Source organism: Pelophylax lessonae, assembly GCF_965119305.1.
Source record: "Pelophylax lessonae genome assembly, chromosome: 5".
In the NCBI taxonomy this organism is placed as follows: Eukaryota; Metazoa; Chordata; class Amphibia; order Anura; family Ranidae; genus Pelophylax; species Pelophylax lessonae.
The window spans coordinates 206,798,911-206,811,302 of NC_138772.1; the positions used below are offsets into that span (position 1 = coordinate 206,798,911).

The 12,392-nt window shown below is 50.0% G+C and overlaps 1 protein-coding gene across 1 annotated transcript; it reads right to left on the reverse strand.

Moving 5' to 3' along the window:
- Nucleotides 1-745: 745 nt before the first annotated feature.
- Nucleotides 746-2,925, reverse strand: LOC309556461 (uncharacterized protein; the record flags this gene model as incomplete). Its single annotated transcript, XM_082258920.1, has 2 exons — nt 746-771; nt 1,965-2,925. The coding sequence occupies 2 exons, from the start codon at nt 2,923-2,925 to the stop codon at nt 746-748; spliced, it is 987 nt and encodes a 328-aa protein (XP_082115046.1).
- Nucleotides 2,926-12,392: the final 9,467 nt, after the last annotated feature.

Genomic DNA, 12,392 nt, shown 5'->3' on the forward strand with positions numbered 1-12,392 from the left:
GACCAGAGCAAAAACCAGAGCAGGTGAAAATAGGAAATATACATATTTCTTACACAAGTTAGTTAGTAACAGTGTTGGGGGGAGGGAGCTAGGCTTTGCATATAAGTCTACTTTAATGGCAGAACTCCAGAAGGTAGAAATATATATTTTTTCCAGCTGCTCCTTAAATTGAGCCCCTGGATATATTCTGTGTCAGATAGACACAGTGTGCTGTTCATTTGGCAATGTAGACTTATTACAGCCTCCCATGTAGGGATAAGCTCAGGTTTGGTCAACTGACAACTATTTAACTGTAGTCAGGGCATCTCTGCCCTACAGCTTCATGTACACTCAGGGGCAGGGATGCTTATCAGGTCAATGTAATTTTGGCGTGTGGTTTGTGTTTGCTTCTGTCCTGTCCATAGAAAACTGTTTTTTTTTAACTGCGAGGCATCACTTTAAAAAAAATTGAGGTTCTTTTTTTTTTTAGTGGTGGTATTTTGGGGTACACAATTTCTGTGGCTGGTATACTGCCCCAGTTTTAACTATTTGTTGAGAGGGTTTTTTTTTTTTCGGGTGCTGAACGTGCAGAATTAATCTGTTGCTGAGCAAAATTAAAAAAGGATCACACCTCACCTACTCTCTCTGGATTTCCGGAAAGGTGTACTCTTCAATCTAAAACACTTCAACAACCTTACTGAAAACAACTGGACAGAAACACTCCACAGGCTTTCTTTCATTGGGGTATTTTGCCCCCTAGTGGGACTTAGTTGTAGATTGTAGCAGTGCGCCCTAGAAATAAACAAACATTATTGTTAATATTATTATTATTTAAAAAAATCATTAATCACATTGTCCAGCAATGCAGATCTGATTCATGATTAATGATGGCTGCTGACCATAGACACCAAGACACATCTAATCCCATCACTTCCCTGGCTCCGAATTACACCTCCGGGTCCCCACTGCTAAAGTATATAAAAAGGTGAAGTCACCCAGTGACAGCATTGATGAAATATGGACATGTTCCAATTTGGAACATGTGGACAATGTGGACAATTTGGTCAATGATGTCACCAGGTGACCTCATCCCTTTATTTGCTTTAGTGGCGGAGAACCAGAGATGTTATTTAGATGATCCCTGTTCCTTATTTACTTAAGCGACAGGGATCATCTGAATGACATATTTAGGTTCCTACCACTTTTTTTGGTTGAAAATGTAATCTTTATTTGCATAAAAGATATACAAAAAAACAATACTTTTGTCGGGGTACATTCTCCCCTGTACTGCGACGCAGCGCATAAATACACTACATTACAATACATTTCCGGTCATACTAATAAATACATTCAATCACATACATTCATTCATTCTGCGGTATGATGCCTGATGTGTTGTGCGGAGTAAGGATACCCCGAGCCATCACATCATGCATGACGCCGCAATACCCCTGAAGCATGAAACTAAATAACATTGTCTATACGTTATGTTACTCAAACTGAATCAATACTGTAACATTTCAAAAAAGCAACAGGTGTGATGGGGGGGTGGGAGAGAGGGGTAAGGGGAGGGGAATGAAATCACAGGCCCGAAGCTTTATTGAATGGACAAAGACACACAAGGGAGAGTGGGGGAAGGGGAAATCTTCAGACCTCCTCTTCCTCCATGAGATCCATCAGGTTATAGTCTCTGAGCAGACTGTGAACCAGTCTGCGACAGTCCTCAATGGACATCCTCTCCCTCTGGTGGATAAGGCGCTTTCTGGCGCACCATAAAGCGTCCTTAAAGCAACACAACACCCGCCAGGCGTTGTCAATGTCCTCCTGTGTAAAAGTACCATGAAAAAGTCCATTCAGCACAGCAAAATGTGTGATGGCAGTTTGTGAAACAAAGTCTTTAAGTTCAGGTTCCAAGGCCCTCAACAGGCTCTGTGCAAATGAGCACTCCCAGAAAACGTGAAAGGACGTTTCCTCGTGGATGATACAAAAGGGGCAGTGCCTGTATCTGCACAAGTTTCTGGCATGCATAAATGTCCTGAGTGGCAGCCCTCCCTGGACAGCCATCCACGCCAGATCTTTATGCCTGTTGGTGAGTCTCTTTGAAGAAACATTCCTCCAGACCACTTTGCAAGTGGCTGAAGGGAGGCCTGGAACAGTCTCAGCAATGTCCGATGCTCTGATCAACTTGTAGATAGTTTTTGGCTTCCACAAGTCGGGCTTAACTCCATGCAGCCCCAGCTCCTTGATGAACTTGAAAGTGTCCAAGTAGTACCAAGGAGTGTCCCAGTTGTAGGGGATGGAGCTGTCCCATTTGTCCCATCCAAGGGACCTCCAGAGAGGCAGGAGGAAAAAACGGGACATGGAGTTGCCTCCAGAGTCCGAAGTTCTGTCAATCAAAGTTCTGCGGATGCAGTTGCAGGCAAAGAACACCCCCAGTAATGTTGCGATGTCGGGCACGCCCTTACCGCTCTTGAGGGGTTCCTTGAACATGACTGCTCGCTTCACTCTGTCCATCTTGGAGCCCCAGATGAAGTGGAACACCGCCCTGGTGATGGCCTTGCATGTGTTGACCCGGGGGGGCCAGGCCTGGGCGAGGTACTGCAACACAGGGAGGATCTCGCTGCGGAGTACCAGTGTTTTCCCTTCGATGGTGAGTTCTCTGAGGCTCCATAGTCCAAACTTTTGTCTCATCTTGGACAGTCTCTCCTCCCAAGACTTCAGGGCTGCGCCCTCAGCTCCAAACCAAACTCCAAGAATTTTGATGAAGTCCGTCTTGATGCTGAAAGGGATAGATGCAGAAGGAGGCAGGAACCACTTTCCGAAGAGCATGATCTCTGACTTCCCGCAGTTGACTTTTGCCCCTGAAGCTTTGCCGAAGTCCTCACAGGTCTGGACGAGCGAGTCGATGGAGCGCTGGTCAGCACAGAACACCGTTACGTCGTCCATGTAGAGTGAGCACTTGACAACCCTTCTGTCCGGTCCCGGTGCGGTGATCCCTCTGATCTCTGGGTTCTGTCGGATGCATTCGGCAAAGAGCTCTATACAGCAAACAAAAAGCAGAGGTGAGAGAGGGCAGCCTTGTCTGACCCCAGAGAGAACAGGGAAAGGGTCAGTTTTCCAGCCATTCACCAACACCGTACTACAAATGTCATTATACATCACATTCACATACGAACAAAACATGTCCCCAAGACCAAACCTGCGCAGAGCTCTGCACATAAACTCATGGGAGACACGGTCAAAGGCCTTTTCCTGGTCAAGACTGACCAGGGCCGCGTGCACACGGCGGCCTCGAATGTACTGGACCGTGTCCCGGACAAGCGCAAGGCTGTCCGCAATCCTGCGACCAGGAATGCCACAAGTCTGATCCGGGTGGATGATCTGTCCGATGACAGATTTCAGCCTGTTGGCCAGAACCTTGGCGAGGATTTTGTAGTCCACGTTCAAGAGAGAGATGGGACGCCAATTTTTCAGATCCCCTCTCTCCCCCTTACGCTTATACAAAATCGTGATCATCCCCTCCCTCAGCGACGGAGGCATTGTGCCCTCCACCACCATCTCCTCGTACAGCTCGAGCAGGTCCGGGCCAACGAGATCCCACAGCGCTACATAGAGCTCCGCTGGGAGACCGTCGCAGCCCGGGGTCCTGCCTTGCCTAAAGGATCTGACGGCAGAGTGCAGCTCCTCCAGCGCCAAGGGGGCGTTGATTGCCGACATACCTGCAGGATCAATTTGGTTAGTGATTACTTACAAGAACCTGTCGGCCTCAGCCGTATCTGTTTCTTTCGGGGAGTAGAGGTTGGTGTAGTAGTCGCTGACCACTTGCATCACAGCCTCCTTCCCCTTCTGGAGTGTTCCGGTCTCGTCCCGCAGCTCAGACAAGGGAGTGTGTCCTGAGTGAAGTTTCCTGAAAAAGAAAGAGTTACATTTCTCACCTTTCTCAAGATTCTCCACCTTGGAACGGAAGACGAGGTGCCTGGATTCTTCCTCGAAGTGTCCTTTCAGGCTCTTCTTGGTGTCCTCCAGGTCCTGCCTAACGTCCCAGCCCCAGTGGTGAAGGTCCTGCAGGGACTGCATCTGACGTTGCAGTCTCCTGAGTTCCCTCTTCCTGGCACACACTTGCTGGCATCCCATTGCCTGAAAGAAGCTGCGTAGCTTGACTTTCACAAACTCCCAGTAGTCACTTACCTTTCCGAAGAACCTCTTGTCCTCCTTCCAGGTAATGTAGGCCTCCCTGAGTTCCTCCAGCAGTTCCTCGTTTTCCAGCAGGGTGCCATTCAGCTTCCAGGAGCCCGGACCGGGGGCAAAGCCCTCGCCCAGGTCACCCCGAAAGTGAATGGCCCTGTGGTCAGAGAAAAAGCAGGGGACCATGGAGAACCCGCGGTGTCTGACTGTCTTGGAGGTAAGCACGAAGTCTATCCTAGAACGCACTGATCCATCAGGACGGCACCACGAATAGTTCACGGAACCTTTCCCTATGGATCCCACGGCGTCCTTCAAGGAAGCCTCCGCAATCATCTCCTTGAGCAGCCTAGACGTGGTGTCGAGCTTTGCGTACATGCTGGAGCTGCGCCCATCCTCCTCAATCGGACAGTTAAAATCACCGCCGATTACTACTGCCCTGGTGGTGACGAGTTGGGTCCGCATGGTCTGGAAAAGCTCCAGTCGCTCATTCTTATCTGGGGAGGCGTACACGTTGATGAGCCTAACTGGCTCTCCCGCCCATGAGCCGTCTACGACCAAAAGACGGCCACAGACGAGCTCCTGGACGGAGTCAACCGTGAAACGACCACCCCTGACAAGAATGGCTACCCCTGCAGACTTACAATCGACACCCCCGGACCAGTAGGAGGGACCATGGGTCCACTGGGAGGACAGATGAGTGTACCTCCTCGAGAAGGGTAGGGCACACTCCTGGAGCATGTAGACATCACTCTGCTGAGTGGAAAGAAAAGTCAGCGCCACCTGTCTTCTAGACGCATCCTTGATGCTCCTAACATTAATGGAAAAGATGGAGATCTCTGCCATCATGTAAAGGAGATAAAGGGGCTAGCTAGCAGGTGGGCTGAACTTACCTCCCCTGAGGGGGGGGGGTGGTTCTTCCACTGCCTCTTGTGCCTGTCCGGTGTCCTGGTTCAGGCCGTTCTCCTCGAGGATGCTGTCCATCAGGTCCTGGGTGAGGTCAGTCCCTGGGGGAGCCAGATCCTTACCTTCCTGCATTTCTCCTTCATCTTCCCCCGCAGACTCAAGGTCCTCGAGGTCCTCCACCACTGGGTCCAGTCCAGCGATGTCATGTTGCTGGGCCACGGTGGGCCGCTTGGTGGGTTCTTCAGTTGTCGGACTTTCTAGGTTCCGTTTCCGGCCTTTGCTGGTGGGGGTGGGGGTGGCGGTGGGCAGGGTGGGGAAGTCCTCCATGGAGGACAGGGCGGGGTGGGGGGCTGGGAGGGGGGAGGGGCAGGTGGGGTCACCTACGACTCAGAGGGGGTGGGGAGGGATGGGTCGGAGGAGGTGGTAGGGGCCTGGGGAGGGGGGGACTCACCAGTGGCTTTCCGCGGTTCCTTCGCTGTCTTTTCCCCTGGCTTCTTTTTCCCAGCGCTGTCTGGAGCTTTGCCCTTGATCAGGGCTCCAGCGTAGGACCGGGATCTCTGGGGGCAGTCTCTGTAGACGTGCTCCGCCAATCCGCAGAGGTTACAGGTCTTGGACCTCGGGCAATCCTTGGTCTCATGGCCTGCAACCCGACAGAACCTGCAAGAAGGTTCCTGACATTCCATACCTACGTGACCCTGCTTGCCACACCTGTGACAGGTATGGGGCATGTCGGCGTAGTACAGGAGTCCTGCGGAGGCTCCCAGAGAGAAGTGGGGCTTCAGGTGCTGGAGATCCCCCGAAGGCTCTCTCCTTAACCTGCAAGAAACTGCCCACTTACCTGTCCAGAAGCCGTTGACATCGAGGATTCGGACTGGGTCTTTGGCCACGATGCAAAACCTCTGGAGGTAGGTAGCGATGTTTCCTGGGGTATGGGGATTCCTCATGGACACCGTCACCCGCCTTTCATCCCGTTGAATGGGAGTATTCGCAACAAAGTTGCGGAAAGGGGAATCCGGGCCACAATTCTTCACCGCTTCCCAGTACCTTCTACAGACCTGTAGAGACACAAAAGTTATATAAAATATACCTTTCATGAAGGTCTGTACGGACAGTGTCTCCGCTTTGCTGAACCCCTGCTCGAGGATCATCTTCTTGCCAAAGATTTCCGGGGTCATGTCGGGGACTCTTCCGTCCACCTCTTTCAGCTGCAGCACCACTGTCTGCTTCATCCAGGGTTCCAGGGTAGGAAGCCCGTCTGCGGACCTGGCTGGCCTTGCTGAGCCCGGCTGGGTGACGTTGGCCGGGGTGGGGGTGGAGGTTGAGGCGACTTCTCCCGGAGTCTTGGCAGAAGTGGCGGGGACATGCTTCTTCTTCCCAGTGCTCTTCCCCATGACGGAGGAGTTCGTCGGTAGTCGCTTCAGGAGAACTTTGGCAGCTTCCTTCTTATTCCTCGGCGTCTTCACTCTTTCGCAGCCTTTAAAAAGGCCCTTGTGCGCCTACTGCCCGAAGGTAGTAGCGCAGAGTGGGGGGGAGGAGGGAAGATCGCAATCTCGTTCCTTGTGGGGGCTAAGCCTCTAACCCAATAGCAGCGAGTAGGTGAAGCTGAATTTAATCAACGATCCTACAAGGCCGAGCAGAGGGTACCCCACAAGGACCAAATGGCTTGGATAGATACAAATGTTTGTCAACGTCCTAGCCGTAAAGCAGAGACACCCCTAAGGGCTAAAGTCGATACTACACTTGATCTTAGCCAAAAGGCCGAGAAGCGATCCACTAAAGTAAACAAAAGAAGCATGGTCATCTGGTGATGCCCATATTTGGTCAATGACACTATCGGGTGGCCCTGTCCCTTTCGTTTACTTTAGCAAGGGAGACCTGGAGATATTTATTTTCATTTCTAAATCGAAATTCGTACAAATTTTTCAATATTTGGAAATTCGGATGTATCCGAATTTCCAAATCAAAGTAAGAACGAATTTAAATTAATGTAAAATAAATTATAATGAAACGAAATTTTGTTCGAATTCAAATTTGAAACCAATTAGAAATAAACATATTGCTGATTTCCCTCAAAAACTGTGCAAATGTACTAAAAGAATTAATTCTGTTTTAAATCCAAACGGTATTCAAATCTCCATTTTTAAATTGATAAAATTAAACTAATAAAATAAATATTTTTGAAAGCATCCTTACTTAACCCTATTTCTTCACACCTGCCTAAAACTTTTGCACAGTACTGTGGATAGAGACAGCAAAATGTTAAGGTCAGATATTTATTTTATAACTTAGAACACGCCACATATTCTGAATAAACCTTATTAACACAAAGAAGATTAACATGTCAAAAATCAAACTGTCAATATTTCTGGTAGATTAATCATTTTAGCATCATTTGGGTCCAGATCAACATACAGTGTATGCCTTTTATAACTTAGGACCCTTCAATTTATTTCTGTTTCAATCCTTTTATTCAAGTTTTAAGCCAGCCAATAGATGGAGGATTTTTATTTTCTTGCAGGGTAGAAATTCACTAGATATCCGCATTAAAACAGTAAATCAGTGTTGATGGGGGAATCCCTCCCGCAAAGCGATTGTGTTCTCCCGGTTGGGGGGGGGGGGGTTCGCGGGGAGCCATCTCGTGATTATTGCTAGCTGCTGGCAATAACTGCATAAAAAAATCCCACATGCTGGTTGTACCCAAGATGATCGATTACAGGAGAGACTTACCATTCCATAAATATGGTCATATACAATGAAGGCCAAATTTTGCAAATTTAGGCCAAAGGGGACATTTCCAACTCCATCAAAAACATTTTGTTTCCTTTTGGCCACTGACAGGGCTTCCTCAGCTTTTGTATAATCACCAAAAAACATTCTGTTTATCTGCATATGACAAGGGCCAGTTATGATACACAAATAAAGCTATTCTTATACATATTAACCACTTCCCGGCCCTAGGTCATCCATGGATGTCCTTAGGTTGAAGTTACCCGGATAATGCCTGCCGCAGGATTGCTTTTAAAAACAGCGGAACGGGATGTCTCCCCCCCCTCCACCGGTGCCTGTGATCAGAAAGCCCAGAATCTGATACGGCATTTTTGCCAGGTTACCACAGAGCCGGCTGTGGATCAGATGGTCCCCGCCCATCTCTATGCACCTGGGAGGCCAGAAGGGACATCATGAAATAACTACTGGTATTGGCAGATGTAAACACTGACATTTTCTTTTCTGGAAAGCATGGGATTAAAAAAAAAAAAATCTTTTAATCTCATGCTTTTCAGGGTAGTGGAGAGATTTGGGGTCTTATAGACCCCAGATCTCTTTATAAAGAGGACCTGTCATGCCTTATTTCTGTCACAAAGGATGTTTACATTTCTTGTGATAGGAATAAAAGTGATAAAATAAATAAATAAAGGAACAGTGTAAAAATAAATAAATAATAGTAATAATAAAAATGAAAGCGCCCATATCCCTTTGTGGTTGCATGCAGAAACGAACGCATACATAGGTCGTGCCCACATATGTAAACGGTGTTTGCACCACACATAAGGTGAGGTATCACTGTAAACATTTCTAAACTGGTAACCTGTAAAAAATTTTAAGTGCTGCCTATGGAGATTATTAAGTACAAGGGTGTGGGGCCATTCCACAAGTATGTGCAATTCTTACCGTGACATGTTAGGTATCTATTTACTCAGTATAACATCATCTTTTATATATCAACAAAAAAATGTGGTTATATATATATTTTTTTTTTGCATTAATACTAGAGTTGAGCGGACACCTGGATGTCCGTGTTCGGCGGGTTCGGCCGAACTTTAAAAAAAAGTCCGGGTCCGTGTCCCGGACTTTTGCCGAACTTTTCCCGGACACCGAACCCCATTGAAGTCAATGGGGACCCGAACTTTAAGGCACTAAAATGGCTCTAAAACACCAATGGAAAGGGCTAGACTGCTGCAAATGGCAGCAAAACGTAGTTAAGAGCATGGCAAGTGCTCTGCAAACAAATGTGGATAGGGAAATAACTTAAAACAACAAAAAAAACCCAGAAAAATAAAACAATGTTCTTCATCTCTGAAGGACGAGGCCCATATGGAGTAGGAGGGAGGTTGAGGTGGTGGTGGATGTGGCGGTCTCATAGGCGTGCGCACAGGGTGTGCCGGATGTGCCTGGGCACACCCTAATCACCTAGGGCACATAGCATTATCGCTCTGTTTGCCAGTGAGGAGATGGGAAAGATCTCCCTCGGACCTGCTCTGCTCTATTTCACTTTGCCAGCAGGGAGAGTAATGTATCGGGGCCATGTACATGTAGACAAACACATGCATGTGTATTTAAACTTTGGGGTGCACACCCTAATGCAAAAGGCTGCGCACACCTATGGGCGGTGTAGGTGGAAGCGGCGGTGGAGGAGGAGGACGAGGTAGCCAACACTGCTTCTTTTCACAAATTTTAAATGAGGATACACCCCAAAAGAGTGAGAAAGAGCAAAAATGGAACAATGGCTGGGTAAGGTCGGTATCCATCGCTATTCTGCACAAGGTACGGAAAAGTCCCGTGGGATCCATGCCTGGCTCATTTTAATGAACGTGAGCTTGTCCACATTGTCTCTGGACAGGCGGCTGCGCTTGTCTGTGATAACGCCCCCAGCCGTGCTAAATACCCGTTCAGATAATACACTGGCTGCAGGGCACGCCAGCACCTCCAAGGCGTAAAGGGCAAGCTCAGGCCATGTGCCCAACTTGGAGACCCAGAAGTTGAAGGGGGCAGACCCCTCATTCAGTACGTCTAGGCGTGTGCACACATACTGCTCCACCATGTTGGTGAAATGCTGCCTCCTGCTAAGACGTTCCATATGAGCTGCTGGTGCTGCTGTTTGTTGTGGCGTGCTGACAAAGCTTTTTCACATTTCGGCCATGCTAACCCTGCCATCTGAGGTGCTGGCGGTGCCCTGGTTGCGTTGGCGACCTCTTCCTCCTCCTCCTCCTTCTCCTCTGCCTTGTGCTTCCACTGTGGCCCCGCTGTCAGGTGGGAATGCCAGCAGCATGGCGTCTACCAGCGCGCGCTTGTACTCGCGCATCTTGCGATCGCGCTCCAGTGAGTGAATTAAGGACGGTACGTTGTCCTTGTAACGGGGATCCAGCAGCGTGGCCACCCAGTAATCAGCACAAGTTAGAATGTGGGCAACTCGGCGGTCGTGGTGGAGACACTGCAGCATGTAATCGCTCATGTGTGCCAGGCTGCCCAGAGGCAACGAAAGGCTGTCCTCTGTGGGAGGTGTATCGTCCGTGTCCTCTGTATCCCCCCAGCCACGCACCAGTGATGGCCATGAGCTGGCCTGGGTGCCACCCTGCTGTGAACATGGTTCCATCTCCTCCTCCAGCTCCTCCTCCTCCTCATCCTCCTCATCCTCCAGAACTGTGCCCCTGCTGGACAATTGTGTCCCTGGCGTTTGTGTGTGCAGGAACCCACCCTCGGAGCCCCTTGCGAATGACTGCCCTGAAAGCCTTGGAAATGTTACCTCTTCATCCTCCTCCTCCTCCTCCTGTGCCACATCCTCTTCCATCATCGCCCGAATTGTTTTTTCAAGGAGGCATAGAAGTGGGATAGTTAAGCTGAGAACGGCGTCATCGGCACTGGCCATGTTGGTGGAGTACTCAAAACAGCGCAACAAGGCACACAGGTCTCGCATGGAGGCCCAGTTATTGGTGGTGAAGTGGTGCTGTTCCGCAGAGCAACTCATGCGTGCGTGCTGCAGCTGACTCCACTATGGCCTGCTGCTGCTCGCACAGTCTTTCCAGCATGTGCAAGGTGGAGTTCCACCTTGTGGGCACGTCACATATAAGGCGGTGAGCGGGAAGGCCGAAGTTACGCTGCAGCGCTGACAGGCGAGCAGCAGCAGGGTGAGAACGCCGAAAGTGCGCACAGGCGGCCCGCACTTTCTGCAGCAGCTCTGACATATCGGGGTAGTTTTTAAGGAACCTCTGCACCACCAAATTCAGCACATGCGCCAGGCAAGGGATGTGCGTCAAACCGGCTAGGCCCAGAGCTGCTATGAGATTTCGCCCGTTATCGCACACCACCAGGCCGGGCTTGAGGATCGCTGGCAGCAACCACTCATTTGTCTGCTGTTCCATGCTCCTCCACAACTCCTGCGCGGTGTGTGGTTTGTCCCCCAAACAGGCAAGTTTTAAAACTGCCTGCTGTCGTTTACCCCTGGCTGTGCTGAAGTTGGTGGTGAAGGTGTTACGCTGTCCGGATGAGGAGGCGGTAGAGGATGAGGAAGCGGAGTAGGAGGAGCTAGGAACAGGAGACAAACTGAAGCGCCCTGCAATCCTCGGTGGTGGAAGGACATGCGCCAAATTGCTATCTGCCTCAGGCCCATCCGCCACTGCATTTACCCAGTGTGCCGTTAGGGAGATATAACGCCCCTGACCGTGCTTACTGGTCCACGTATCGGTAGTTAGGTGGACCTTGCCAGAGATGGCGTTGCGCAGTGCACACCTGATTTTTTCCCCCACTTGGTTGTGCAGGGAAGGGATTGCTTGCCTGGAAAAGTAGTGGCGGCTGGGCACGACGTACTGTGGGACAGCCACCGACATAAGGTTTTTAAAACTGTGCGTCTCCACCAGACGGAATGACAGCATTTCAAAGGCCAAGAATTTTGAAATGCTGGCATTCAGGGCCAGGGATCGCGGGTGGGTAGGGGGGTACTTCCTCTTCCTCTGAAGCGTTTGGGAGATGGAAAGCTGAACGCTTCCACGGGACATTGTGGAGATGGTTGGTGACCCAGGTGGTGGTGTTGCTGACAGATCCTCTGTTTGCGGGCTGGCAGGTGCCGGTATCACTACAGATGTGGCTGGAGCGGCCGAGACTGCAGCAGAAGAGGAAGCAGGATGAGCCAGAGACGTTTCTTGGTTTTGAAGGTGTCTACTCCACTGCAGCTCGTGCTTTGCACTTAGATGCCTGATCATGCAGGTTGTGCTCAGGTTGAGAAGGTTTATGCCTCGCTTCAGGCTCTGATTGCACAGGGTGCAAACCACTCGTGTCCTGTCATCAGCACATTTTCTAAAGAACTTCCACGCTAGAGAACTCCTTTGAGCTGACTTTGGTGCGCTCGTTCCCTTGCTGCATTGGGCAGTAGCGGGCGTAGTGTCTAGGGCACGGCTGCTCCACTTCTGCACCCTGCTCCCTCTTCTGCTGTGCTGGTGGCTCTGTGCGACCACCGCCTCTTCCTCCATACTACTCAGGTCACCTGCATGACATTCATTCCATGTGGGGTTGAGGACCTCATCGTCCTCCACATCATCTTCCACCCAGTCTTC